Here is a 26905-nt window from a genome sequence, read left to right as displayed (position 1 = left end):
GAGAAGTACTGTTTTGCAAGACAGAAATAGATTTATGACGAAAACGTTAATATCACTCAACAAAATGGACTAAGTTGTTCAAAACAAAAAACAAAAAATCAAAATGGACTAATACCACCAAATATTGATGGAAATCGATCCGTAAGTGTCTTTTAATGACAAAAAAAAAAAAAAAAAAAAAAAAAAAAAAAAAAAAACCCGATTCAAATGAGTTTTTAACCTTCGGCATGTGATCTTCCCGATGAACAAATAGGAAAGAAAAAGACGTTAAGGAAGAAGCAGAACATGGCCACTGACTCCGTGACTCGTATATCCCGTCATTAGTGGACAGAATCTGGCTTATTGACTCTATAGCATCGTTAAGTCCATCTGAAACACATATTTTAATCTTATCAAGACCGTCGATAATATTATTATTTTTCTTTTCTTTTTGGCTCTTTATATAACTTAGAGTGTCGAGTTATGTATGGTGATGAACAATCAATATTAATTTTTTGTATAAGCTGACAACGCTGGAGAATTAAATAAGCGACAATAATGTAGTTTGTTAACACCAAATAATAGTATATTAGACCAAGAAAATAATAATAATGTATTTTTTAATTATTAAGAGCGTGAGAAACGTTGAAGTAAATTAAATATTTAAATGCGCAATTATTGGTTATCTTCAAAATTATATATATCCTTCGAAATCTCTCAGTTCAAAGGCAAAACAATGTCGGGAGTAAGGCAAGTGTTTCATCTCTTACAACTTCATTATGCATACATACTATACATACGTACGTTTAATTTATTAACTTGTCTATTATTTTTTTATATACAGAAGGTTAGATGGCAAGATCGTAATCATAACAGGCGGAGCTAGCGGGATTGGAGCTGAAGCGGCTAGGTTGTTCACGGACCATGGAGCTAAAGTGGTCATCGTTGACTTACAAGAAGAGCTTGGTCAAAACGTTGCCGTTTCCATAGGGCTAGACAAAGCAAGTTTTTACCGTTGCGATGTAACGAACGAGACGGAAGTCGAGAACGCCGTTAAATTCACCGTTGAAAAACATGGGAAGCTTGACGTTCTGTATAACAACGCCGGTATCTTGGAACAGGCCGGAAGCTTTCTTGATTTGGATCTTGAGCGGTTTGATCAGACGATCGCGGTCAACGTTCGCGGTGCGGCTGCTTTTATCAAACACGCGGCTCGTTCCATGGTGGCTAGTGGAACTCGTGGCTCAATCGTGTGTACGACGAGTGTTGCAGCCGAGATCGGTGGTCCGGGACCTCATAGTTACACGGCGTCTAAGCACGCGCTTCTCGGGCTGATTAGGTCAGCGTGTGGTGGGTTGGGGCAATATGGTATTAGAGTCAACGGGGTTGCACCGTACGCGGTTGCGACGGGTTTGACTAGCATCAATGAGGAAACAGCGAAGATGGTTGAAGGATATTGTGAAGCTACTGGGAATCTCAAAGGTGTGGCGCTTAAAGCACGTCATGTGGCTGAAGCTGCTCTGTTTCTGGCTTCTGATGAATCTGTTTATATCAGCGGTCAGAATTTGGCCGTCGATGGCGGGTTTAGCGTCGTTAAGCTCACCATGTAGGCTCTCTTTCATTTTAATTATTGAATATAATCTACTTAATAATAAGTGATTTCGATCATTGTATGGTTGTATTTTACGCTCTTGAATATCTATGGTCTCATTCTTGTGTCTTTTACCTTGAGTTTAATATAATGTGTTGAATCAACACAATCAATTTGTTTGAGCGGGGAACGAATTCACTTTTTCTCTCTAAAAAACTGGATTAAAGGTAGAAAATAAAAAGAAATTTAAATCTCTTGAAGAACAAACTAGGTTTTGCTCAAGAACTATGAAGAATTAGAGTTATTGTATTAATTGTTGGATAGATAAGAGGAGAGGATAAGTCTATTTTTCTTAAATCTTGGAACAAAAATAAGGTAAACTTCATATTCTGATGATCAGGTCGGGCTTAGGGGGCGGTCTCGGAGGTCTGTCGAGTGTTTCGTCGGGCTTCTGCTTATAGGCCCATTTTGCTGGCACAAAAGGAGGTCCCCCGGTTTATTTGATGTGCAAAGTTACTCGGTTTACCTTCAGTTTAGGTCGGTATTTCATGGGTGTTAAATTCCGCACCAACAATTAGTCCCCCCAATTCGGTAGATTTCGATTATCCATTCTATTTTCCGAACTATAGGAAAAAAAATTCGATCTAAACTTCAGGAAAACCGAATTCCGAACACGCGCACCGTTGCAGTCACCAATCCAAGTTGAGACGTGTTGTAGATCATGATGACTTTTTGTAAGTTGGTTGCTCTCTTCATTCCATAAATACACAAGTTCATTCTTCATTGTCGAGCAGCTAGTTCGCAATTCCAGAATGGAATCTCGGAGGTCAGAAGAGGAAGCTCAATCTTCACAGCTTATCCCCTTTGCATCTAGTTCGGAAACGGATTGCGAAAATAAAACTCTGAGTTCGGCTTATGTTTCCGTCCAAACTAGAGCCCGGGTGCAAAATAAAAACTCTGGATTCGGCTTATCCCTCGATTAAGAGTTTGAGGGGAGCGAGATACTGGCCTCGACTTATTCCCCTTTTGTGATTTGACGCGAGTCGAGCATTTGGCCAGGATGTTGAAAGATTCAGTATGAATCATAAAGATTCAGTTAGAAAAAAAAACTAAAGCTATTTGAAGATGAACTGAAATCGAAGTTGTCGGCAGACGAGCTGAAACTGTAGCTATCTGAAGACGAGCTGAAACTGAAGTTGTCTGAAAACAAACTGAAACTGAAGCTGTCTGAAGACGAACTGAAACTGAATATGTGTGAACATGAAATGAAACTGACTTATCTGAAGACAAATTGAAACTAAAGTTGTTTAAAGATGACCTGAAATTGAATCTGTCTGAACATGAATTAAAACTGACTTATCTGAAGACAAACTGAAGCTGAGGTTGTCTAAAGACGACCTGAAACTGAGGTTGTTTGAGGATGAACTGAAACTGAGTATTTTGAAGACGACCTGAAACTAAGGTGTCTGAGGACGAACTGAAACTGAGCTGTCCGCTTAAGGGAGAATTCATCCTTGATTTTTGAGTGCGGAGCTCGTCTTTGATTTGCGAGCACGGAACTCGACTTTCGTAATCGTTTAGTTGCGAGTGTCTAACTCGACTTTCGTAATCATTTAGTTGCGAGTGTCGAAATCGGCTTTTAGATTTTAGGAGCGAGTTGTGGAGCTTGTCCTTAATTTTTGAGCTCGAATTCCGGTTTTAGATTCCTGAACTCGGTTTTTTTTATATTTGCGAGGCATGGCTCGACTTCTTCTTTTTTGACATGGCTAGGCCGTTTTTTTAATAAAGAACTGATGACTTCGGATTTTCGAACTGGTTTTTTATATTCGAGGCATGACTCAGTTATATATATATATATATATGCGAGGTATGACTCGGTTTTTTATACAAAACTAATGAGTCCGGATTCCCGAACTGGCTTTTTTATAATATGCGAGACATGGCTCGGCTTTTTTTTTTTGGAAGAACTAATGAGTTTGGATTTCCGAACTGGTTTTTTATAATATGAGAGGCATGGCTCGACTCTTTTTTCTTTTTTTGAAAAAACTAATGAGTTCGGATTCCCGAACTGTTTTTTTTTCTAATATGTGAAGCATGGCTCGGCTCTTTTGTTTTTTTGAAGAACTAAAGAGGTCGGATTCCCAAACAGGTTTTTTGCAAGGCATGGCTCGGTTGCGAGACAAGACTCGGCTTCTGACTTTTTTTTTTAAAGTGAGAATACTTGTTTCACACTAGTCAGATACACCATCATTTTAAAGAGATCCTTCACAATAACGATTCATGCAGCAGTAGAGCTCAAATCTATCATCGAATAAACAGTCGAGAATGCTAGGCATGTGATAAAGAGGATAGCAAATCAAATGCATATGATCAAGTGATAATGATTTTTAAGTTCATGCGTTTTGATGATTCTATATGGCATATATGGCATGAGGATATCTAGTGTGACCTGATTTAAGCAAATTAACATATATGAATATATAGAAAACTTATCTCGATGAATGTGTTTGTTTCAGAAACACGGTGATAGCTTTAGGTAGGCATAGCCGATTGACATGAGATTGGTCTTGTTAGAAAGATAAGTTTCAGAACTTCAAATTGATATTTACATCGGTGTCTGGCGCTTTCTAAAATGGCAGAAAATTGCTTTGAAAATCGGTTCTTTTGAAAGGTAGGATATGCCGTTTGGAATTTGACAGATCACACCTATTGAGGGAAATTTGTGATAAATTTCTTGACACAGCTTGGATTTAGGCGAGATCATTCGTGTTAGAACGATAAGCCTCATGTCTACACACTGATATGCAGATCGCATACAGGCTCAATCTGGATCGCTGGGAATATTGTCACAATGTGAGACGACCTGACAATTGCGGACAAGCTGCATCTGCTCCAGAAAATTGGTCATAAGTTTAAATAGATAGCAGCGATTGAGACGTGGTCAATCTTATTAGAAAGATAACCTTGGGGTTTTAACTTGATATGTAGATCAGCGTCTGGTTCTTCCTAAAATGCCAGAAAGTTATCTTCAAATTTTGATTTTCTTAAATAGGCATGGGCGTTCGGGTTGGTCGGGTACGCGATCGGCTTTGAGTATCCGATTTTAATAGATTCTAGACCCATTTGGGTATTTAAAATTTTGGATACGGGTTCAGATCGGATTTTTCGGATTGGGTTTGGGTCGGATTTTCGGATTCGGGTATTTTGTCCAGGCCTATTCTTAACAGATCGGATCTGCGATTTAGGGTTTTGACAGATCACACCAGTTGAGGGAGATCTGTGATAAGTTTCTTAAGACAGCTCAGATTTTGGCGAGGTCAGTGTTGCTGAAAAGATAAACCTCTGAGGTTCAGAATGACATGTATAAAGGCTTTAGATTCCTTCTAGATCTGTGGAAAACTGCTTTCCAAGTCGGGATGACGAGCTGAGAGCTATAGTTTCGAATATGATGTGTCTGTTCCGGAGATAGAGTGTTATCTTCCGGTAAACATTGCTGATTGAGATGAGGTCGGTCTCCTTAGAGAGATAAGCCTCGAGGATTCATGTTGATATGCATACCGTCTCTAGGTTTCTTCTAGATAGGTAGAAAACTGTTCTCCAAGTCGTGACGGCGGGCTGATAGCTAGGGTTTCGAACAAGATGTGTCAGTTTGGAAATAGGATGATAACTTTCGGTAGACACTTCGAATTGAGTTGAGGTCGGCTTTTATGGAAATGTGACTCCAAGGTCTGCCCGTAGATAGGTTATGCGTAATCTGATTCATAGTACTTTGTCGTGAAATCAATCTCGAAGCTGACTGGTGCGATAAAGACGGATCTGTGTTTCAACAGATTGGATACGCTGCAGGGAGATGGCGATATCTTTCGAATGACAGGTCTGATCACATGAAACAATATTATATGGAAAGATGATTCTCGGGGCGATCAATGAGTAGGTTATTCTCGTCCGTCGTTGAAACAACCTTTCCCGTTTTTTTTTATAGTAATAATACTTCTCTAGTGGTTACATACCCACTAGTAACCTAGCAACCATCATCAACAGCGGAAACCAAACAATTTCAATAATCCAATAAAAATCCAACAATGTAATAATCCAATAACCAATCAAGCAAATATCAATTCCAATATCCTACAATGTTCTATCAACTCAATCTAGCACCCTAACAATAGCTAGACCACAGTCAATCAAGCCTCTAGAACATCCTCCTCCTCATCGCCTCGATTCCACGATCACACTTTGCCTTTCACAAACACAAATTGAGATGCATGAATATTTTATAAACACTCAGTAAGGCAATCCTCCCATTTACTGGGCTACACACACGCAATAGAGACATCTCTAACCATCAACCAACAATCAATAACCAAACAACAACAAACCAGGAAAATGCATCGACCGACACCAAATGGGGTTGCATCGACTGACGCAAGGTTCACTTGCATCGACCGACATGCACGCTGCATCGACCGAAGCATGCTCGATATTGCACGAAATCCCTAATTGCATCTACCGACGCCTCCACATGGCATTGACCGATACTCTTAGGTCAATTCGTGTCGTCCTCGCATTACATCGACCGACGCACATGTCGAACACCATTTTTCCCCGAACCTTCTCACCGGATGTCCCTCCCTAAACCACCAAAACACACAAACCAACGCCACAAAAAGCTTCCTAAATCCTCTACCGACTCAACAACGTAATAGCAAGCCAATAGAACACATAAACAAGCAGATCAAAGAAATCTCCAGCTTAGATAAGCCATGGTCATGCACTAACCTTTGCCAAAGAGGAATCTGACTCTAAAATAAGAAGAGAACGCTCCTAGGAAGCTCCTACAATGATCCCAGCTACAGATCTCTACAGAAACAAAATCCAATATCTCAAAACTCCCAAGGACACTCAAGAACAGCAAGAACTTTCTTTCCTCTCTTTCTTTCTCTCAAAACCGGCTAAACCTCGGCCACAAAACGACAAAACTCCTTTTATAATCAACACAAGGATTTTCCTAACCCAAAAACGCAACGTTTAACTTAAACTCGTCCGCTCAAACTGACCATGCATCGACCGACACACCCTCTGCATCGACCGATGCACCTCCCAAACCAGTATTCGTGTTTGCGGATATTACAATTCTCCCCCACCAACAAGGATTCGTCCTCGAATCCCGCAACACCGTCCATCTGCCAAGAACCTTTGTGCCACCTTCAACACGGCATGCACGTCCTCCGACCAGACTGAACACCGTCACCCAAGGTTTCCCGTGCAACTGTCGCAACAGACCGCACACCTCCGACTGAACCCCGAGGTCTCCCTCTAGCGAATATACTCACATCCTAGACGTTATTTGCTCACAACTCATTGCTTTCCCCGTCCATGGTCGCAACCAACGAATAATGCCGGCTTGCTATAAGGCCATCTGCCTTAAGCTACGGCATTCAGGAAGTCACTCACGCACACTCCCTCCACTCTCGGGTCGCAACCCTCGAGACATACCGACTCACTGCCGAGCTGCAGCCCACGGCTACGGTATCCAGGGAGTCTCACAAATCCCGCTCTTGGGTCGTCACCCTAAGGCGCGCTCTCAAATCATCATCCGAAGCAACATATCACTCCCACTCTCTGGTCACAAAGTCCATCAATCTATCAGTATCACATGAGTTGCGACCACACGGCCTTGAGCAAACAAGTTTGGTGTCATCGAGTTTCTCCCAACTAGATCTACCACAACACTTTCCACAAAACTTTCCTTTTAATAAACTTTCTAATTATGGAAACCTCCTTTTTGTGAAAACTTTCTATTTATGGAAACTTCCAAATATAGAAAACCAAGCTATTTCTCTTTTCCCATGAAAACACCACTAAAAAATAAAGAAATACTCATCTTATTAATTTCAAAATGTCATAATCGTTAGAACCTCAATGAAAATACATAAGAAAAATAAGATACAACTATCCGAGCCAAAGACCCGCACAACCAACCACCCCTAAGCGACCAAATATCAAGAGAGATGGGCTCGAATACTCCATACCCGCTCCAGCCACGGACTACAACTGGAACCTGGCTAGACAAGCTCAAGTCGCGGCCTGCTTCTCAAACCACTTCTTAAACCTTTCCTTCATCCTCTCCTCTGGCTCCGAGGTCTGCTCTTCTACACCATCACAGTCCCATAGGACTCTCATCAAATGAATCTTCTTCTTCCGAAGTTCCTTGACTCTCCTCTTGAGCACCCTCAACGGTCTCGCCTCCAAGGTCATGTTGGGCTGAAGATCCTCAGGAATCTTAGCCAACAACCGATCACCCTCGTGAAGACACTTCCTAAGTATTGACACATGAAATACCTTGTGGAACGCACGCATAACCTCAGGCAACTCCAGCATGTATGCCACTGGTCCCACCCGCTCAACCACTCTGAACGGACCCATGTACCTCAGACTCAACTTAGTCTCTGTCAATGACCTGTTCGGATCCCGCAACCTGGCCATCTTGAGGTACACTCTGTAACCCACTTGTAACTCAAGATCCTTCCTCCTCTTATCAGTATAATTTCTCTACCGAACCTGAGCTTCCTTCATGTTCAGCTTCACAACCTGGATCTTCTCTGAGGTCTTCTGAACAAAGTCCGCACCATAAATGGTCATCTCCCCCACCTGAGTCCAGCATAGCGGTGTACGACATGGCCTCCCATACAACGCCTCATAAGGAGCCATCCCAATGCTAGCCTAGTAATTGTTGTTATAAGCAAACTCAACCAAGCTCAAATGATCTGCCCAGTGACCACCCTAATCCAGCACGCACATCCTCAGTAAATCTTCTAAAGTATGGATTGTCCTCTTTGACTGACCGTCCGTCTGATGATGATAGACTGTACTCATATGCACCTTCGTGCCCATCTCTGCCTGAAATGCCTTCCAGAACACCGAAGTGAACTTGGAATCTCTATCAGACACAATGCTAGTAGGCACACCATGCAATCTGACTATCTCCCTCACATATTTCCTAGCCAAAACCGCTGCTCCATCAGTTTTCTTGATGGCCAGAAAGTGTGCAGACTTAGTCAAACGGTCCACAATGACCCACATCGCATCAAACATCCTCGACACAGGAAATCCCACCACAAAATCTAAAATGATCATATCCCACTTCCACTCTGGAATGGGTAAACTCTAAAATAAACCACCAGGAACCTGATGCTCAGCCTTCACCAGCTGGCAGGTTTCACACTTCGCAACCCAATCGGCTATGTCCTTCTTCATCCCGACTCAGTGATAATACCGCTTGAGGTCATGGTACATCTTCGTCGCTCCTGGATGAATAGAGAACTTGCTCGAATGAGCCTCTCTCAGTATCTCCTGCCTAAGACCCTCACCTTTGGGTACATAGACCCGACCATGCACAAGGATAGTCCCATTAGCAGAGACCTGATACTTTGAACCTGCAGCCTTAGAGGCATTCACCAGCCCCTCATCACTCTTCTGAGCTAACCGCACTCTGCTCGATCTGCTGCCTCCAAACCCAACAGCTCCGGTGAGATAGCACACAGCCTCAATGCAATAATCTCACCCACTAAATCCTCCATATCATGCTCCTGAGCCGAAGCCACCCGCTTCCGACTCAAAGCATCTGCAACCAGGTTAGTTTTACCAAGATGGTAAGCTATATCCAGATCATAATCCGCTACCAACTCCATCCAACGCCTTTGCCTCAAATTCAGCTCAGGCTGAGTGAAGATGTACTTCAAGCTGTTCTGATCTGTGAACACCTGAACCTTCCCGCTATACAAATAACACCTCCAAATCTTCATAGCAAAAACCACTGCTGCCATCTCCAAATCATGGGTAGGGTAATTGGCCTCGTGCTTCCGCAACTGCTGCGAAGCATAGGATATAACCATCCCTTGCTACATCAGAACACAACCCAAACCAACTCCAGAAGCATCTGTATACATAACGTAAGGCTTGTTCTGCTCTGGCAGTGCTAACACCGGCGTGGTAGTTAACATCTCCTTGAGGCTTGCAAAACTCGCCTCACACTCCGGTGACCACACAAATGGAACATCATTTCCTGTAAGCTTGGTCATCGGTTGTGCCATACTCGCAAAAACTGGAACAAATCTCCTGTAATACCCTGCCAACCCAGTGAAACTCCTGATCTTAGTGGTAATTTGCGGTCTAGGCCACTCGCTAATGGCCTGAATCTTCTCGGGACCACTGAAACTCCATCTGCATAAATAATGTGACCCAAGAACCCCATCTTACGTTGCCAGAAACTGCACTTACTCAGCTTAGCAAACAACTTCTGCTCTTGTAGCTTCTCCAGAACTTCTCTCAGATGTATTGCATACTCCTCAAGACTCTTCGAATATACCATGATGTCGTCGATAAAAATAATGACAAACAAGTCCAGAAACTCCTAAAACACGATGTTCATCAATCTCATAAACGCAGCTGGCGTGTTTGTCAACCCAAAAGGCATCACCACAAACTCATAGTGTCCATATCTCATCCTGAAGGCGGTCTTCCTCACATCTGCCTCATGTATCGGAATCTGGTGATAACCCGACGCCAAGTCAATCTTGAAGAACCAACTAGCACCCCTCAACTGATCCAACAACTCATCAATCCTCGGAAGAGGGTACTTGTTCTTCACAGTGACACGGTTCAAACCTCGATAGTCGATACACAATCGAAAACCCCTGTCCTTCTTCCTAACAAACAACACCGGTGCTCCCCATGGTGAACTGCTAGGGCGGATGAATCCCTTGCTCAGTAAATCCTCTAGCTGCTTCTTCGGCTCTGCCATCTCTGCTGGAGCCATTCTGTAAGGCGCCTTAGACAACGACGTTTGCTTGGTTCCAACTCAATCGTGAAAGGATCAAACCGAGATGGTGGTAACCCCTGCAACGACTAGAATACATCCTCAAACTCCTCCACAACCTGAATACCTCCAATAAAAGACTGTTCCACTAACTCCGGCACCAAAATTGTAACCAAGTAGGCCTCACGCTCCTTCTCGATCATCTTTCCAGCCTGCACGTCCGAGATCACGAGCTCCCCGAAGTCGGCCTCACCCCTTCGAAAACCATCTTCCCTACCAGACGCTCAAAGACCACTCAACCCCTGTAACAATTCAGATGCACCCTATGACGATGCAACCAATCCATCCCCAAGATGACATCATATAACTCCACAAATCTGATAATCAAATCCGCAGGCCTCGACTCCTCTGCAATCTGAATATTCACATCCTTCACGCAACCAAAAACTTTCACAAACTCGCCTCCCGCAACTCTGACAACCTCTGCTCGCTCCTCAGGATCTCCTTTGAACTTTGCACCCTCTACGCACTCTGGAGTAATTAAGTTATGAGTAGCTCCAGAATCAAACAAAACATAAGACGTAAACCCGCCCACCAACAAGGTCCCTACACTAACCTCACGTGTTGAGAACCTAACATTCTATCACAAACAACAAGCATAAAATCTGAACTATTTAATTGACCAAGTTCGAGTCTCAGAAGTTATACCTGTGATCGCTCTGCACTGGTGCCACCGGTCTCCACAGTCGAGTACACCCGCGGCGTCGGCTCAATCAACCCCACCGGCCGCACATTCAACTGCACTCCTTGCTGTCCTCCAGCCTGCACTGCTGCTACTGCCATTTGCTGTAACTTGGAACAACGAGGCTTGATATGCCCCGTCTCCCTGCAGTGGTAACACACTCGGGTATATGCCCGCTGCTCCATCACTGCCCGCTGCTCACCCCTCTGCGGACAGTTGGCCACCTTGTGGTCCATGTTACCACACCCAAAGCATCCCGCACCACCAGACCCCGATCTCTGCATAGCATCATACTTCCGCTTTTGCCCCTACGCAGGCTTGCTGTCCTTGCTAGGAACAAAATGCGGCTGAGTCCGCTTCGACTGCACCGGAGGACAGACCACCACAACCAGTGACCTCAAGTCATCCTCTATCCCAACTGAAACCTCTACCAACTCTGCTCTCGTTGCATAGGTCCTTACCCTGCACTGAGTCCTCAGATTTTCCCGTAGGGGCAACAAGAACCTCCGCACCTGAGCCGACTCTGGCTCCAAAGCCCACACCGTACGGTTTCCCTGGGTCAACCCCAAGAACCGCACCTCCATACGATCACGCACCTCCTGTGGAAAATACTTGGAGTTGAACTCCCTCACAAAATCCAACCAAGTCATCTCCCACTGCACCCTCCGTGTTGTCACCGACCTCCACCACACACGTTCATTTCCTGTCAGGTAGTGCACTGCCAAATCCACCCTATACTGGTCGAGACACTAAAGCATCTGGAAAATATCCTCCATCTGTTCCCTCCACTTCTCCGCTGCAGTCGGATCTGTGCCTTCCGAGAAAGAACCTGTAACCACATGTCGTAGTTGCACCATCATCTGAACATATTGTGCATCCACTACCCCAGTCCCCGGCTGCACAACTGCCTGCACACCAGCCGTAGGCTGCACCGCTGGAACCTGCCCACCAACCACTGGCGGCACTGTTGGAACCTGCCCACCAACCTCTAGCAGCTCTGCTGCTGGAAGCCGCGCCAAAACCTGAGCTAGCAAGCCCATCAGAACATCCTCTCTACCTTGAGAACCTTCCGCTGCAACCCTCACTCCTGGGGCAACACCGTGACCGACAGCGGACCCATCAGCCCTGCCGTCACCCAAACCAGTCTGGTCTCCAGACACTCTAGGATTAACATGTGACTCTGCCACCTCCTCACCGTCCATGCTATCGGTCACACTCTCACTGGCCTCGGGAACCACACCCCATCCACGACCACAACCACGTCCACGTCAACGACCAACAACATCCTCACCTCTAACAATCTGTATCACTAAGAACAGAAGGCTAAGCATACAAACAACTCTAACGACACAAGAATACAATTCACCGTGGAATCACAAGCAGGCTCAAAAAGGATGTTCTAGGACCTCATGCCACACGCAATTGACTAACTCACATAATCAACACTAGCATGAAATCCTAAATACCAACAGCAAAAGCAACAATGAACCCTAGACCTAGAACCGTAAGGGCTCTGATACCAACATAAAACAACCCTTCCTGTTTTTTTTTCTTTTTTTTTGTCGTAATAATACTTCTCTAGTAGTCTCATACCCAATAGCAACCTAGCAACCATCATTAACAGCGAAAACTAAACAATTCCAATAATCCAATAAAAATCCAACAGTGTAACAATCCAATAACCAATCAAGCAAATATCAATTCCAACATCCTACAATGTTCTCTCAACTCAATCTAGCGTCCTAACAATAGCTAGACCACAGTCAATGAAGCCTCTAGAACATCCTCCTCCTCATCGCCTTGATTCCATGATCACACTTTGCCTTTACCTGCACTATAAACACAAATTGAGATGCATGAGTACTTTATAAACACTCAGTAAGGCAATCCGCTCATCTACTGGGCTATACACACAAGTAATAGAGACATCTTTTACCATCAACCAACAATATAATAACCAAACAAAAACAAATCATGACTCTGCATCAATCGACACCAACTGGGGTTGCATCGACCGACACAAGCTTACATCTACCGACGAAAGGTTTACTTGAATCGACTGACACGCAAAATGCATCGACCAACGCGTGCTCGACATTGCACAAAATCCCTAATTGCAACGACCGACGCCTCCACATGGCATCGACCGATGCTCCTAGGTCAATCCACGTCGTCCTCGCATTGCATCGACCGACACACAATGTGCATTGACCGACGCACATGTCGAGCACCATTTTTCTCCGAACCTTCTCGCTGGATCTCCATCCCTAAACCACCAAAACACACAATGCAACGCCACAAAAAGCTTCTCAAAGCCTCTAGCGACTCAACAGCGTAATAGCAAGCCAATAAAACACATAAACAAGCAGATCAGAGAAATCTCCAGCTTAGATAAGCTATGGCCATGCACTTACTTTTGCCAAAGAGGAATCTGACTCTAAAACACGAAGAGAACGCTCCTAGGAAGCTCCTACAACGATCCCAGCTACAGATCTCTACAGGAACATCCTCCAACCTCTCAAAATCCCAAGGACACTCAAGAACAGCAAGAACTTTCTTTCCTCTCTTTCTTTCCTTCCTTTTATAATCGACACAAGGGTTTTCCTAACCCCAAAACGCAACGTTTAACTTAAACTCGTTTGCTCAAACCGACCATGCATCGACCGACACACCCTGTACATCGACCGATGCACCTCCCAAACCGGGATTCCGGTTTGCGTATGTTACAGTCGTATTCAGCTGGGAGATCGGTCCCGAAACAGTTTGGTCAAAAAAAAACGGATCTGTGTTTGAAGGATAGAGTATGCTGCAGAAAAACTGTGATATCTCTCGGAAGAGAGCTCTGATTGGAACGAAATTGAGTTCTATGGAAAGCTGATTTTTGGGGAAATCCGTAGATGGGTTACTCGTCTACCAGTTCGTCGGAAGCTGCCGGGAAATTGCCTTGCAAGGTGACGGTACAGATGATTGAACTTTTGTTGATCTTCTGGTTTGTCTTAGCTTTGGGAGAGAGGAATAAACGTGGAACTCGTGTGTAAGGTCCCCACAGACGATGCCAATTGTTGAATTAAAGATTCATACAATGAATTTGTTGGAGTGGGGAACAAATGCACTTAAGATTTCTCTCTAAAAAACTGGATTAAAGCTAGAAAATAAAAGGGAATTAAAATCTCTTGAAGAACAAGCTAGGTTTTGTGCAAGAACTACGAAGAACTAGGGTTATTGTATTAATTGTTGGATAGATACAGGAGAGGGTACCCCTCTATTTATATGAATGCATTGCTTCTAAGATAAGTTTATTTTCCTTAAATCTCGTAATGAAGATATGGTAAATTTCCTTTTTTGATGATCAGGTCGGGCTTAGGGGCGGTCTGGGAAGTCGGTCGAGTGACTTCGTCGGGCTTCTGCTTATAGGTCCGTTTTGCTGGCCCAAAAGAGGGTCCCCCAGTTTAGTTGATGTGCAAAGTTACTCGGTTTACCTTCGGTTTAGGTCGGTATGTAGTGGGTGCTAAATCCCCGACCAACATGATCTGCAATATCACTTTTTGTCTATAATGATTTAGCGGATAGTGTAGAAAATGGGTTTCACACAATGAATTTGTTTGAAAGGGAAACAAATTCACTTAATAAATCTCTCAAGAAACTCGATTAAAGCTAAGAATGAAATGGGAATTTAAATCTCTTGGGAAATAAGTTAGGGTTTTCGCTCAAGAACAATGAAGAACTAGGGTTTTGTATTAATTGTTCGATGCTTTACAAGGAGGGGGATACCACTTTATCCCTCATATGATTAATTGTAATAAGATAGTTTTGAAAATATTGATGCTATATTTGGTTTTTAATGGATAAACAATAAATTAGATAAATTTCAAATAAAAAATAAATAAAATAATTTTTTTTTAGTGTTTTTGTGAATAGGATTACATTAAATATAGAGTAACACTGTTCACAAAACACTAAAAAAAAAATAGTGTTTGTAAAAAAAAAAAAAAAAAAAAAAGATAGCGTTTGTTATGCCGTTTGGTTGAAATGCTTTTGCATTATAATTGATATATTCTCGCCAGCTGATTATAAAGCACTATCTTTGTTAACATGCGTCTTATGGAATCTTTTCAAAAACCAATACCCCATCTTCTAAAGTTGATAACTGGAGTGATATCGAAGTTGCATGTACCTCGTTGGAAAATGATAAATTGGATTTCTTTTTTGCCAAATCAATGGCAATGTAACTCAATGTTAATTAGTTTTATGTATTGCTGAAATGTTATTTTCTTTTTCATATTACTAGGATTTAACCAATAGTAAACCACATGATAATTTTTTGTATATATAGATATATAATTTTTATGATTTTATAATATAATTGATTAAGTTTCTTTGATTTGTAATATAGATGATGCAGTGTTTTATATATTTTAGTGTATTGTCAATAAAAAGTTATGTTATTGAATTGTGATTTTTAGAGATATTTCCATTAAAATCGTAATTAAGGAATGTAAGATATTGTGGTTAACATTATTGATTAGATTTGATTACAAATATTCCATCCAAGTTTTAATATTTATTTAAATGCCAAAGGAGTAATTATATAAATCTTATAAATAAAATTTTAGAACATAAAATGTATTTGAAAAATGTTAATATAGATGATTACTAAAACGAATAAAGGGGTTGGCATTTACTATGATAAAAGAAGTTAACTAGTCTAGTATCTATATATGTACATATATATATATATATTTTAGAGTAAGGTGTGTTTGTAAATGAGACATAAGCAAGATTAATTATTATTTAAGCATTTTAAACTAGATAATATAATTTCAAGTTTTCTTTTTTTTTTAGAAATTTATCCAAAAGTATGTGTAGTATTGTATAGGGCCTATAGCATTAAACAAGAAACAAACAAATATATTTAAATTAGTGATGGATTTTTTAATAGATACATAGATAAACATACACAATAGTCATACCCAGTATTCAAGAAAGCGGTCTAGGCGGTCACCTAGGCGCCGTCTAGGCGCTAGGCGCTCAACAGACGTCTAGATGACCGCCTAACCCGCTTAAAATTACATACATTTTATTTTAATATTTATTTTTGATTTTTAAATTACATATAATTAAATTGTTATGTTTTATATCTATATACGTAATTATAAACATTTATATGTTGTTAATATAACTTAAATAAATGTATTTTTCTTACCGTTATTTATAATTTATAATTTTTTTATTTTTATAACATATATTTTAATATAATTATATATATAATGTTTTATGTTGTAAATGCCTAAACCGCCTAAAAACCGTCTAGGCCCCGACCAAGCATTCTAGGCGCTAGGCGTTGGATCACCGCCTAGATACCGCCTAGCGCTTTCTTGAACACTGGTCATACCATATAACATTCGTGAAAAGGCATTACAAAAAACAATGTTTAGATAACAGAGCCTGTTTGAGGCCCAATAAGCCCAAGAACCTCATCCCAAAGACCATGACTTTTTACAGCTGAACCAAGCTCAACAACACTGGAGCTACAAGCAGCAACTGTCCAATACCCTCCCAAGATCTCTGCTTTCAATTGCTCTTTTTCCCAACCACAGTACCCATCAAAGAATCTAAGCTCACTTCTTCCAACTAAATTCCTCTTCACCATTTCTGCAGCCAATCCTACACTCTCTCTCGTCCCGTAGTACAATCCTTTCATCACTTGTCTGAACACTCCGCTCTTACCAACCTCGTTGTCTCCACCACTCCTCGGACTTACCAAGAACAACCCTTCTTCCAATGGTCCACCAAAGAAGAGTCTCTTGTCTGAAAACGTTCCTGCCATGTCTAGTACCGTTGACTTCGTCTCCTTTATCGACATAAGCGATGGACGGTTGAGGATGACTCCTATAGGGCCTGAGGGTCCAACAGACAGTAGGAGGATCACCGTCTTTTCGAAGATGTGGACACCGTCTAGCTTCTCTGTGGCAATTAGAAGGCAGCCTGTCTCTGGTTCGTGGATCTTGTGTGCCCATTTGCTTCCAATAGTGATCACTGAAGACGATGATGACGGATAGTCCACCACCATGCCCGGGTTAGACCACGAGGAAGGGTCCTTCTCGGATGTTGCAGCTTGTTCCCCAGCAACAAGTCTTGCCCTGAATTCTCTCCAATCAGCATCTGCTGTAGAGTTATTGACACAATCCTTGAAGAGATCAGCATCATCGTCCAGTGGCTTCCATGAATCCGAGAGGGAACCTACTCAACCAAAATGCTCTCATCACTCAGACAGGCAAATTCCTAAACCAAGACATGTAATTTTGATACTCAGGCCATTCTCATAGATGAAAATGATCATGAAAGAGATCTTACTTACAATTTACAGAGATCGGAGAAGCAACCTTCCTGGTGAGAAACTGGCCGGAATTTTTCTTGGGGCAAGAAAAGATTCTGGATTTGATGAACGGGACAAGCTCTTTATTACCAGAGAGTGATCTTGAGGTGAGAAAACAAGCCTCCATGTTATTCTATCTCTCTCTCTCTCTCTCTCCCCTCTATCTTTCTCTTTTTCTCTGACTCAACTCACTTTAGTTCCTGTGAAGAGAAGACAGAACATAAAAGTTACATCTAAATATAAGAGAGTAGACAACTGTGAACCACAGGCTGAATGAGTTAACTTCTAAGGGTCCTAGTCAGAGGAATGGGCAATGGATATACCTTAACCCTACAAGGTGTTGATGTAATTTAAAGATAGGCATTTCCATATGCCTTTGGATTTTGGATAAGAGACAAATCTTTTATCATCTTTTTCTGGTGATGTGTATGCCTAGTGGCCACTCAAGGTTTGCCTCTGCAGTTACTTACCCACTCCTGTGGAAAAAAAAAAAACATGCAACTACTATATCCACCAACCAGATAAACTCCCTCCCCACAATCTCTCACCCTCTATCTCTTTGAATCAGTAAAATTTGAATCATTCATCAAAGGGTCTTAAATAGAAGTGAATTACAATAATCCAATGAGTTCGTAGACTTTTATTTTGGGTATGATCAAAGTCATCTATTGCGGATGGAATAAATCAAAGGAGGCACTATCGGTGGTCCTCTTTTCCCCATTATTGTATTACTATTTCAATAGAAATCACTTCAAAAAGGAAATTTAAGATCAACTCAAAATCATTAACACATTGATTTTGTAATAAAATAAACTCCACGACTTTGTGTTCTAATTTGACTTAAATATCATTTCTAACAACTAGTTGGTTAGTGCAAAGGTAACATCACCAAACAATACGTCATCATACTGACGTCCAATGGTAATACATCACCAACAATATATCATCAGTGAAATTGTTTTAGTCTTTTACACTTCAACTTCTAGGGATCACCTAACCATGTTTTGTTTAATCTTTTCCACAAAGTCATAATATTACTCACAGTGAGGTTACGTTGGAGTTTGAATGTCTTTTTTTTCCTGCATGATCTTCTCTTGTTACTTGTCGTCTACAAGGTTGATCAAAGAACCTTCTGTGGAACTAAGATCCAGAAGCTCCATCTCTGAAGTTGTATTGCAAACAAGATGATTAAATTATGTTGTATATACAAAACCCGAACTCGTCCAATTTTGTGAATTACAAGGATAAAACCGTCTGTGTACCTACGGAAAATGAACTACAAATTTATGGCCTAGGCCACACTGTTGAATGCTGGTGTACACAGCCTATATAGATATATTACCTAAAGATCTTGACAATGTGGCTTTGACGAAATCCTTGTATTGTGAACATAATAAACTAAGCAATTTATCCGACAGCAACTAGCTCACCGGTATCTGGAGGTTCATTTAGACTACCAAGCATCTGATATATTTGATCAGATTTTGGGTGTGACTTGTCAAACACTGTAAATTCGTGTATCCCATCCTCCAATTCAACCGAACTAGCTCCAGATGGTTTCTCTACTCCCATACTCTTCATCTTTGATCTTATGTCAGCAACCCCTGCCCAATCCTCTGCTGCTGCATAAATATTTGACAGCAGCGTATAGTTTCCCGGATCAGAAGAGTCTAACTTAACCAGCGGATCCAGGATTTCCTTAGCAAGATCCACATTATTATGCATCCTGCACGCTCCAAGAAGAGCACCCCAGATAACAACATTGGGTTTCATAGGCATTGTTTGGACAACTTTAACAGCTTCCTTTAACCTTCCCCCTCGACCTAATAGGTCAACAAGACAACCGTAGTGTTCAACTTGTGGAACAAGATCATACACTTTCTCCATCGAGTAGAAGTAATCTACGCCTTCATCAATGAGACCAGCGTGATTGCAGGAACACAAAACAGCAATAAATGTGACTTTATCAGGCCGAATCCCTTCCCTCCTCATTCTCGAAAAAAGCTCAATTGCTTCCTTACCGTGACCATGAACACCAAGACCATGAAGCATAGTGTTCCAAGAGACGAGGTCCTTCTTGGGCATGTTGTTAAACACATCAAACGCTTTTTCTAGGCTACCACATTTTGCATACATATCAAGTAGTGCATTTAAAACAGACGCATTCGAATTGAGGTTAGACCTTTTGATTATGGAATGAACCCTCACTCCTAAACTGAGCAAACCAGACTCAGCACAAGCAGCTAAGATACTAATAGCAGCTGCAGCATCAAATCTCAATCCTGAAGCCACCATTTGGTCGACTAATTTATCAGCCTCCTTCACAAGCCCCTTTTCCGCATATCCGGCAATAATTATCGTCCAAGTGACCACATTTTTAGCCGGCAATGGCATCTTATCAAACATAATTTTAGCCATTTCCATATCTCCAGCTTTACTATAACCCATAACCATCGTAGACCAAGACACAGTATTCCTCTCAGGCATCTTCTCAAACAACTCAAAGGCTTTACTCATCTCTCTACACCTAGCATACCCATCCAACATAGTGTTCCAACTAATCAAATCCCTTTGAGGCATTTCATCGAACAACTGGCGAGCATCTCTCAGTTCCCCTGCTTTCACCAATCCACCAAGCATCGAGTTCCAAGACACAGTATCTCTCTCACCCATCTTTTCAAACAACTTCATAGCCTCTCTAACACCCAAACCACCACATCTAGAATAACAATCAATGAGAGCATTGGGAACATAGATATCAGACGAAAGCCCCAATTTTTCGATATGACTGTGCATCATCTTCACCACAGGTAGCCATGATTGACCCGAACAAGCTTTGAGAAGAAAAGGGTAAGTGAAATTATCAGCGAAAAGACCAAATCTTTGCATCTCAGAGAAAACGAAGAAAGCTTGGTACGGCTGCGAGTTCAACGCGTGAGCTCTAATCAGCGAATTGCAAAGATGAACGTTTGGTTCTGAAACCTGATTGAAAACCCTAAGAGCTAAACCGGTTTGACGGCAGAGAGAAAGAGCAGAGATTAGCTTCGGTGCTATGTGAAGATCTTGGTGAAGGTTCCGCCGAATGATCTGGGCGTGAAGCTGCTTCACTTGGCTTAAGTTAGCGCACTTGGGAAGCTCTTGGAGTCTCTCTTCGAAGATTCTCCGGGATGAGACCCATGACGGAGCTCGGACAGGTAGCGATGACGTCATCATCAATGTCGGATCCAGTGGAGATGGTGTTTGGTGGGTGGATTATTTTAAGCTTTGAAGATGGGAATTAGGGTTCGCATTATGAAGAAGAAGAAGAAGAAGAAGAAACAGAGAGAGTTTGAGAAATTGAGAAACTTAAAAAAAAAGTGTGATATAAAAATGATAAGTAGGTTATGGATATTATCCGCGGCATATACATACGTTCAAAAACGAACTACAAATAAGAATAGAGACATTTTTGTATTTGGGAATGGGCTGCAAATTGCAATGCATATAACATAACACTAGGTTTGGTGTATGACCCTCGAAATTACACAATAGTTTGAAAGCATCTTATCTGTGTGGTGTTTTATCTTTCCATCAGGCTAAACACTTAACACTCGTTTAGGGTCAAAGCAAAACATCATTCAAATTTATTGTCATGTTCGAAATTGATTATAGTGATTTTGAAGATCAAATTGTTGAGTTCTATTCTCATTTGCTCTTTTTATAAATTGTTTTTAATCATATTTTTTGTTTTTGTTTTTGTCAACAAAAAATTGTTGTTTTTTAATCATATTTTTAATTACAAATTGAGTAAAATATATCAAAAGTTTTAATCTCTTAATTATAAATATGTTGTTCAACCTATATTTTGCGGTGAAATTTAACCACCGTAAATCAACGTTCTCTTTTACAACAAAAAAAACTTGTTTAGGACATTTTCGGATAATTCCAAGAGCACTCCTCCTTTCTCCTCTTCCTTCTCTCACACCATTTTTGAGAGTAGTTTGTGCATTCTCATAGGTTATCCCTTATTTTTCATCATGTACAACAACTTTCCTTACTCAATCCTCTCACGAGATCCATCTACATCTTCCCTCCTCCGTAATTAAAGTTTATAACTAATAAACTACTCTTTCTCATTGTCACATGAAAAAGTTTCTCATTGTCACATGAAAAAGAAATAAACTTTTCTACACTTTTTCACTCTTTTGTAATTGCCCAAAAAATGTAGTTGCACTTGTATCCAATTGTACACGATCAAACAAATTGAACTGCCAGAAACATACAGTTGTACTTATAAGTAACATATCGATTTTTTTTATATGGGTTTCCAACTTTTTAACAAATTTTGGCATTCTACCTATTGGATAAGCTTTGAATCTTAGAGTCAAGTTATCTTTACAAAGGAGGGATAAGAATAAGAGAGAGACTCAAGATAAGTTCAAATAGAATTAGGAGTTATCTAGTTCTATGTTTTAATAGGAAAATGAATAAGAAAACTTCTATATATATCAAGTGTTGAGTTGTGACATTGATACGAGAAAAGAGAGAGCTTCAGAAGTGTTTAGTTTTGAGAAAGAGATTTTCTAAACATAAATAAAGAGAGTTATTCTTTATAATTTGAGTTCTTCTTTTCTTTTATTTGGTAGCAGAGCAAGGTTAATCAATCAAAGTTGTGATCCGATTAGCAGAACAAGGTTTAAATCAATCCGAGGAGTGGATTTGATTCGAAACAATGGGAGATCTAACAAATGTATCACGTCCAAAGGAGATGGACAAAGCAATATCGATCCAATGTCCTCAACTTACCTCTACGAACTACACGGTATGGTCTATGAAGATGAAGTTCATACTACGTATTCAAAAGGTTTGGGAAACAATGGAACCAGGCTCAACCGATGCAGACAAGAACGATGTTGCAACGGCACTACTATTCCAATCAATTCCAGAATCGCTTATTCTACAAGTTGGTGATCTACCTTCACCTAAAGATATTTGGAATTCGATTAAGTCTAGAAACCTGGGAGCTGATCGTGTCAAGGAGGCACGTTTGCAGACACTAATGTCTGATTTCAAGAAGATAAAGATGGCAGATTCAAACAAGGTTGATAGTTTTGCAGGAAAACTATCGGAGATAGCAACACAAGCAGCGTCTCTAGGCCAATCTATTGACGAGCCTAAGATGGTGAAGAAGCTGTTAAACGGTGTGCCTAGGAACAAGTTTATCCATCTTGTTGACTCTCTAGAACAAGTATTGGACCTCAATACTACAAGTTTCCAAGAGATAGTTGGAAGACTTAGAGCCTTTGAAGAGAGAATACAAGGAGAAGATAAACAAGAGGACACACAAGGAAAGTTAATGTTTACAAGTTCTGATCGACAACCGCAGACGACCTACAACCCCCGAGTTTTAACAATTTTAGAGGGAGAGGTCGTGGTCGAGGAGGAAGAGGCTACAGAGGACTAGGCAGAGGTCGAGGCAGGGGAAGATACAACGGTCAAGAAAGATATGACTATCACACTGATCAGAATCAAACCGAAGAAAAGAAAGAGAAGGTCATAACCTGGTTTAGATGTAACAAGATTGGTCACTATGCATCCTCCTGCCCTGAGAGAACACAAAAGGTACAAGAAGCAAACAAGGTTGAAACAAAGGAGACAAAAAAAGCTGATCAAACTCTGTATATGCGTGAAGTCGTTTTCTTGAATGAAGATAAGCTTATACTGAAGAACTACAATAGAGAAGAAGGCATGTGGTATCTAGATAATGGGGCAAGTAACCATATTACAGGAAACAAGACCTATTTCTCAGAGCTTAATAGCAATATAAAAGGAACAATCAAGTTTGGAGATGGATCGTCTATGGAGATTGAACGGAAAGGATCAATCTTATTCGAGAGCAAGAATGGAGAGCAGATTCTTGTGTCCGATATCTACTACATCCCCGATCTAAAAAGCAACATTCTGAGTCTAGGACAAGCAACGGAGGTAGGTTGCGATGTTCGAATGAGGCGTGATTATCTTATTGTTCACGATCCAAGTGAGAGGATTCTAGTGAAAGTAATGCGATCCTCAAATTGCCTTTACAAAATCAGTCTTAAGGTTGGAAGACCAACGTCACTACTCTCACGACTCGAAGACAACACATGGAAGTGGCATGCGAGACTTGGACACATCAGTTTCAAGACTATTAAGGCCATGTTTCAGTACAAAATGGTTCATGGTCTGACCGATGTTAGAGAAGAAAAGTTGTTGTGTGAATCTTGCTTAGTTGGAAAGCAGACTCGACAAGTGTTTCCGAAAGCTGCCTTATTTTGAGCCTCACAACCATTGGAACTACTTCATGCAGACCTGTGTGGTCCCATATCATCTGCAACACTCGCAAATAATAGGTATATATTTGTGATTATTGATGATTTTTCAAGATATATGTGGTCTATCTTGATAATGGAGAAGAGTGAAGCTTTTGGAAGCTTCAAAGGTTTTAAAAGTGTTGTAGAGAATGATCTTGGAAGAGCTATCAAAACTCTTAGAACAGATAGAGGGGGAGAATTCACATCAAAAGAGTTTAATGATTTTTGTGAATCTACTGGGATCACAAGACATTTGACAGCCCCTTACACTCCACAACAAAATGGTGTGGTGGAGAGAAGGAACATAACACTTATGGAGATGACAAGGAGTCTACTTAAAGCAATGGAGGTACCGAATTACCTTTGGGGGGAAGGTGTACGTCATGCTACTTATTTGATTAATAGGGTACCTACCAAGGCTCTTAACAATATCACTCCATATGAAAGCCTGCGAGAAAGGAAGCCAAACATTGATCACTTAAGAGTATTTGGCTGTGTAGCTTATGCTAAAGTTGATGTTGCACACCTTAAGAAGCTTGATGATCGATCTCAGTCGTTGGTTCACCTAGGAATAGAACCTGGATCAAAAGCTTACAGATTGTTTAATCCATCTACAAGGAGGATAGTTGTGAGCCGAGATGTGGTCTTCAATGAGAATTGTAAGTGGACTTGGAATTCAACGACTGCAGAATCTGACAGAGAACCTGGTCTGTTTTATATGCGATGGGGAGACATTGAGGATGCTGGAGAAGGTCCGATTGTGACAAATAATGATATTGAAGATCCAGGAGAAGATGAAATAGAGAGTGTTACATCTCAGGAAAACAGAGATGACAATGAGATTGTTGTCACTCAAGATACACAACAACAACAACCTCTACGAAGATCTACACATCAAACCCAAAAACCGAAACGCCTTGAGGATTATGTTCTTTTGGCGACATTGGAGAGTGAAATATTATTGTTCATGATCAATGACGAACCGTGTTCATACAAAGAAGCTAACTGCAAACAAGTTTGGATATTTGCCTGCAAAGAAGAGATAGACTCCATCAATAAAAACAAGACTTGGACACTAGTTGAGAAGCCAAGAAATGTGAAGGTAATTGGGCTTAATTGGGTCTTTAAAATCAAAAGAAATGCAGATGGTTCTATAAGTAAGCACAAGGAAAGATTGGTTGCAAAAGGCTATGTACAGGAGAGTGGCATAGACTTTGGAGAAGCTTTCGATCCAGTGGCTCGTATAGAGACTATATGGTTGCTAATTGCCTTGGCTGCATCAGATGGATGGGAGATCCATCACTTGGATGTGAAAATTGCGTCCTTGCACGGTGAGTTAAAAGAAGATGTGTATGTCGATCAGCCGGAAGGTTTCGAGATTAAGGGTGAGGAACATAAAGTTTACAAGCTGTCCAAAGCTTTGTACAGACTGAGACAAGCTCCACGAGCTTGGAACACAAAGCTAGACCAAATCTTGAAGGAGATGGGCTTCAAGAGGTGTGCTAAAGAAACTTCAGTGTATCGGAAGAAAAGAAGGTGACTTGCTCTTAGTTGCTGTTTATGTTGATGATTTACTTGTTACAGGCAACAATCTTAAGGCAATAAAAGAATTCAAGGAAGGGATGTCTGCAAAGTTTGAGATGACTGACCTCGGTAAACTTACTTACTACCTTGGCATTGAAGTGAATCAAGAGGAAGACGGAATCACTATCAAACAAGAAGGTTATGCGAGAAGGATCTTGATAGAAGCTGGATTAGCGAGTTGTAATCCAACGTTAATTCCAATGGAGTTTGGTTTGCAGGTTTCCAAAGCTCTTGAAGAATCGGAGATAGATCCTACTCGATATCGAAGAAATGTTGGCTGCTTGAGGTACTTGTTGCATACGCGTCCAGACTTTGCGTTTGCAGTCGGTATAACAAGTAGATATATGCAAAGTCCACGCAAGTCACATGGAGAAGTTATGAAACATATACTACAGTATCTAAGAGGTACAGCATCAAACGGATTGAAGTACAAACGAGGAGGTTTAAAAGAGATCATCAGATTCAGTGATAGTAGTCACAATGTCGATCAAGACGATGGGAGAAGCACAACTGGTCACGTGTTCTTCTTCGGTGACACACCGATCACTTGGTGTTCACAAAATCAGGACACAGTGGCAGAAACAGAAGAAGATAAGCAGGCGATATGGCTCCAGGAACCTTTAAGTGAAATCACAGGCTGGAAGTGCAAGCAGATCATGTTGTATGTTGACAACAAGGCAGCAATTGCACTCTCGAGGAACCCTGTTTTTCACGGCAGGTGTAAACACATTCACAAACGATTTCATTTTATCCGTGAATGTGTGGAAAGGGAGCTCATTTATGTTGATCACATTCCTGGAGCTGATCAAAAGGCGGATGCATTGACTAAGGCATTGGCGAGAGTTCAGTTTATGGAAATGAGAAGCTTGCTTGGAGTTCATGACTTTGCAAAGGATGATTCAAAGCTTAAGGGGGTAATTGTTGGATAAGCTTTGAATCTTAGAGTCTAAGTTATCTTTACAAAGGAGAGATAAGGCTAAGAGAGAGACTCAAGATAAGTTCAAAATAGAATTAGGAGTTATCTAGTTCTAAGTTTTAATAGGAAAAGGAATAAGAAAGCCTCTATATATATCAAGTGTTGAGTTGTGACATTGATATGAGAAAAGAGAGAGCTTAAGAAGTGTTTAGTTTTGAGAGAGAGATTTTTCTAAACATAAATAAAGAGAGTTATTCTTTATAATTTGAGTTCTTCTTTTCTTTTACTACCTATGGATTCAATCTTTCTCATCCATGAATTATCATCATTATATGATTATATCCGGTCCTATCTCAATATTTTAGACCCTAAGTAAACTGAAATTTTTTTTACCTCTTTCACAATATTTTTTTATATGGGTTTCATAATAACTGAACAAAAGTACAATTCTACAATTTTCCCAATTCAAATCTTCAAACTGAGATCCAACAACAATAGTTGGAACCTAGAGCATTATCTAATGAATTTGTTGTCACATGTTCTATTCTAAAGAGTATGAGAATAAATAAT

At 40.9% G+C, this 26905-nt stretch overlaps 3 protein-coding genes across 3 annotated transcripts; 1 reads left to right on the top strand and 2 right to left on the bottom strand.

Moving 5' to 3' along the window:
* Window positions 1–576: 576 nt before the first annotated feature.
* LOC104783683 (short-chain dehydrogenase reductase 5) lies at window positions 577–1700 on the top strand. Its single transcript, XM_087510060.1, has 2 exons — window positions 577–729; window positions 824–1700. The coding sequence occupies exons 1-2, from the start codon at window positions 647–649 to the stop codon at window positions 1587–1589; spliced, it is 849 nt and encodes a 282-aa protein (XP_087366186.1). The 5' UTR covers window positions 577–646; the 3' UTR covers window positions 1590–1700.
* A 14801-nt stretch (window positions 1701–16501) lies between these two features.
* Window positions 16502–17640, bottom strand: LOC147945589 (uncharacterized). The gene is made up of 2 exons (XM_087510059.1): window positions 17489–17640; window positions 16502–17370 (listed from the first exon to the last, which is right to left on the bottom strand). The coding sequence occupies exons 1-2, from the start codon at window positions 17631–17633 to the stop codon at window positions 16562–16564; spliced, it is 954 nt and encodes a 317-aa protein (XP_087366185.1). The 5' UTR covers window positions 17634–17640; the 3' UTR covers window positions 16502–16561.
* Window positions 17641–17677: 37 nt separating this feature from the next.
* LOC104780107 (pentatricopeptide repeat-containing protein At3g29230) lies at window positions 17678–20930 on the bottom strand. Its single transcript, XM_010504573.3, has 3 exons — window positions 18849–20930; window positions 17830–18668; window positions 17678–17706 (listed from the first exon to the last, which is right to left on the bottom strand). Exon 1 carries the CDS (start codon window positions 20717–20719, stop codon window positions 18914–18916), a length of 1806 nt encoding a protein of 601 aa, XP_010502875.1. The 5' UTR covers window positions 20720–20930; the 3' UTR covers window positions 17678–17706; window positions 17830–18668; window positions 18849–18913.
* Between the last annotated feature and the right edge of the window lie 5975 nt (window positions 20931–26905).

The sequence above is a fragment of the Camelina sativa genome, chromosome 4 (genome assembly GCF_030686135.1).
Source record: "Camelina sativa cultivar CO46 ecotype springtype chromosome 4, ASM3068613v1".
Lineage (NCBI taxonomy): Eukaryota > Viridiplantae > Streptophyta > Magnoliopsida > Brassicales > Brassicaceae > Camelina > Camelina sativa.
Note: the sequence above shows the minus strand (reverse complement) of the source record. Positions and strands in the feature narration are given on the sequence as shown.